The 3160-nt window shown below is 50.8% G+C and overlaps 1 protein-coding gene across 1 annotated transcript in view; it reads left to right on the top strand.

Moving 5' to 3' along the window:
• The first annotated feature begins 1104 nt into the window (after positions 1-1104).
• SNX32 (sorting nexin 32) overlaps positions 1105-3160 on the top strand; it is a 21713-nt gene continuing 19657 nt past the window's right edge. Inside the window, exon 1 of the mRNA XM_012665447.1 lies at positions 1105-1167. Within this exon, the coding sequence (XP_012520901.1) occupies positions 1132-1167 (36 nt within the window). The 5' untranslated portion in view covers positions 1105-1131. The remainder of the gene's footprint in view (positions 1168-3160) is intronic.

The raw sequence follows: 3160 nt of genomic DNA, 5'->3' as shown, positions 1-3160 counted from the left end.
TCTCTTCAATCCCAGACCCCCTCCTAGACCCTGCTGTCGTGCCTGCACTCTTAGATTCAGCCCCTGTTTTGCGTTTGACCTCTTGCTTTCCCCGAATCTTCCTTGGGCTGTCTTTCCCCAAATCTGCTGAAGCTTGTGATGCATCAGCTACACTGTGCAGTAACTTCACATTCATCCCTTCCTCAGTTGGATCTGACTTCTCTCTCAAGACCATCTTTTCCACATCTTCCACTGTCCAGTACTCAGAATCAGGCTTCGGGTCCCACATCCTAGGCTTTGGCGTGTTTCTACCCAGGAGCTCCACTCTCTTCCCAATCACGATGAGCCCATTCCAAGGTACCCACACTTTCTCTCGCAGCACCTGCGCCCCCTTGAAGCTCCGCTCCAGTGACGACCGCCCGCGGCTCCTGGACTGGCTTGGAGCGCCGCGGCTGACGGCCCTATGGCGCTCGCTCGTCCGCTTAAGCTGCTTACCCCGCCGCTCCCTCACACCCAAGTGCAGAAACCTTAACGGAACCCCTTTCTCCATAAACATGGCCCCTTGCCCTCGCCCCGCTCTTCATTCCCCCTTCCACCCTGCCTCCCTCCCCCTCTTTCCCCGCCCCCCTCAACCTCCTCCCCACCACCCCACCCACCGCCTGGTCGGCCCCAGACTGGGCTAGTGCGCACGCGCGGGCCGCACGTGGCCGTTGGAAGGCGGGGCCCGGAAGGGCGGCGTGTGGGAGTCTGCCAGCCGGGGGTGGTGGGGGGTGGCTAGGGCTGAGGGTACACATGGCACGCGACCCCTGCGACCCTAGAGCCCCGGTCCCCGACCCCACGCTTTTGTCTATTCCCCTCCCACTCTCTGTTCCGCGCCGCCCCTTAAAAGCTGGGGCCTGGGCACGGGAACGACAGACATTGCAGCCAATGGCGTCGCGCATGGTAGACCTGGTACCCAATCAAAAGGCGCAGCTGCGGGGACGGGCGGGAACCACCCCGGACTCCAGGTGACTGCCTGGCAGGGAGGGGCAGTGTCTCCGTCAGCTGATAGGATGCCCACTCGCTCCCGGGCGAATTACGGAGGACTAAGCTGCCGGAGCGCGCGGGCAGTGCTGGCCACAGAATCTTTGTGTGCTGCAGCCGAGGAGAGCGATGGAGGAGCACCAGGAGGCTGGGAAGGAGATCACGGTAAGCAAGAATGAAAAACCCTTCCCAACCTCTCCCTCACTCCATAATGCCCAATTAGGGATGTGTGTGTGTGTGTGTGTGTGTGTTTGTGTGTGTGTAGAAGACCTGAGCAAGGGGGTGGAGCGCCTCTTGCATGGGGACTGGTAAGGATGCCAGGGAGGCAGGGTTTTACCCTCGTCCTGACAGATGGAAAGGAACCAGTCACCGTCACTCCTTCCCTCCCCAGGGCCAACTCACGCTGGCTCCATGGGAAAAAAGGAGAGGGAAGGATATTAGGGATTGAGAAGGGACTGGAGTCCTCTTCTCCTTTCCCAAGGTGGGGGAATCCTGTTCAGCACTAATGGCTTCATTTCTGCCTCTGTGTTCACATAATCATAAGACCATTCATTCTTCGTTCTTTCGACTCCATTCAACAAATGGGGCATCTACATTGTGCCAAGGATGGTTAGGGTATGCAGAGGTACACACTTTTGGGGATTGGAGGCATATGCATAGTGGGCTGTGGCTGAGGATGAAGGTGGAGAATCTGTGGTCCATCCTTGAGGTCCCATCTCCCTCAAGCAGCTACCAACCAGTGTAGGTCAGAGAGACTAAGATAGCAGGAAGGAGGCCTGCGCCTAGGGTGCCTACTACACTAACGAGCCAGACTGCGTGGGTTTGGGTGTGGGGCAAGTTGGAGAGACTGCCTTAGGAGTGTGGGAGAAGCCAAGAAGTGAGGAGTGGGATTCAAGTGGAGCTTGGGGGACAAGAGGGGCTGAGAGACACAAAACATGGAACAGAAAGTGTCTGCTTCAGTGTTTATTTATGTTAATATGCATGGTTAACTTAGTTAATATATACAAAATGCTTAGAGCATATATAAAATGTGGTTAGAGTGGTACCTAGCATATTGCAAAAGCAAATACAAATGTTAACTATATTGTTGTTATTGTTTTTATTACTGTTACCATGTGGGATACTGTATGTTCTGAGGATGTGTTGAGCTATTGAACTGTACCTGCACCCTTTGTAGGAGCCGTGCTCTCTGAAAGTCCACTATTAATACTTGTCCTATAGATTAACTATTGCTTTCTATTAAGACCCTCTTTTAGGCTGGACGCCGTGACTAATGCCTGTAATCCTAGCACTCTGGGAGGCTGGGGCAGGAAGATAGCTTGAGCGTGGGTTAACAAGAGTGAGACCCATCTCTACTAAAAATAGAAAAAATTAGCCAGGAATTGTGGTGCATACCTGTAGTCCCAGCTACTCAGGAGGCTGAGGCAGAAGGACTGCTTGAGCCCAGGAATTTGAGGTTGCTGTGAGCTAGGCTGACGCCACGGCATTCTGTTCTGGGCAACAGAGTGAGACTCTGTCTAAAAAAAGAAAAAAAAAATCCTCCTTTAAATGTAGGGATATGAAAAGCATTTCAGGTAAAAATATAATAGAGGAGAAAATAAAATAATATTTGATTAATACAACAGAAGGCAAAAAAAGAAAGAATAAAGCAATAAAATCAGATTGAACAGGAGAAAACAAAAAACAAGATGGTAAGTTTGTAACCTGCTCTATCAGTAATTATGACTGGATTAAACACTCTAATTTTTTTTAATTGTCATATTGGATTTTGAAAATATAACTATAGTCTGTTAAAGAGACATACTTTAAATATAAGTGCATAGAAAGGTTGAAATAAAAGGGTGGGAAAAAATACACCATGAATACACTAACCAAAGGAAAACTGGTGTGGCTATATTAATTTCATACCAAGTAGACTGTAAGTCAAGAAGTATTGCTAGGGCCGGGCGCGGTGGCTCACGCCTGTAATCCCAGCACTCTGGGAGGCCGAGGCGGACGGATTGTTTGAGCTCGGGAGTTTGAGACCAGCCTGAGCAAGAGTGAGACCCCGCCTCTACTAAAATTAGAAAGAAATTAATCGGACAACTAAAAATATATAGAAAAAATTAGCTGGGCATGGTGGCACATGCCTGTAGTCCCAGCTACTCGGGAGGCTGAG

This window comes from Propithecus coquereli, unplaced genomic scaffold (genome assembly GCF_000956105.1).
Source record: "Propithecus coquereli isolate 6110/MARCELLA unplaced genomic scaffold, Pcoq_1.0 Scaffold120, whole genome shotgun sequence".
In the NCBI taxonomy this organism is placed as follows: domain Eukaryota; kingdom Metazoa; phylum Chordata; class Mammalia; order Primates; family Indriidae; genus Propithecus; species Propithecus coquereli.
This window is presented reverse-complemented; position numbering and strand designations above follow the sequence as displayed.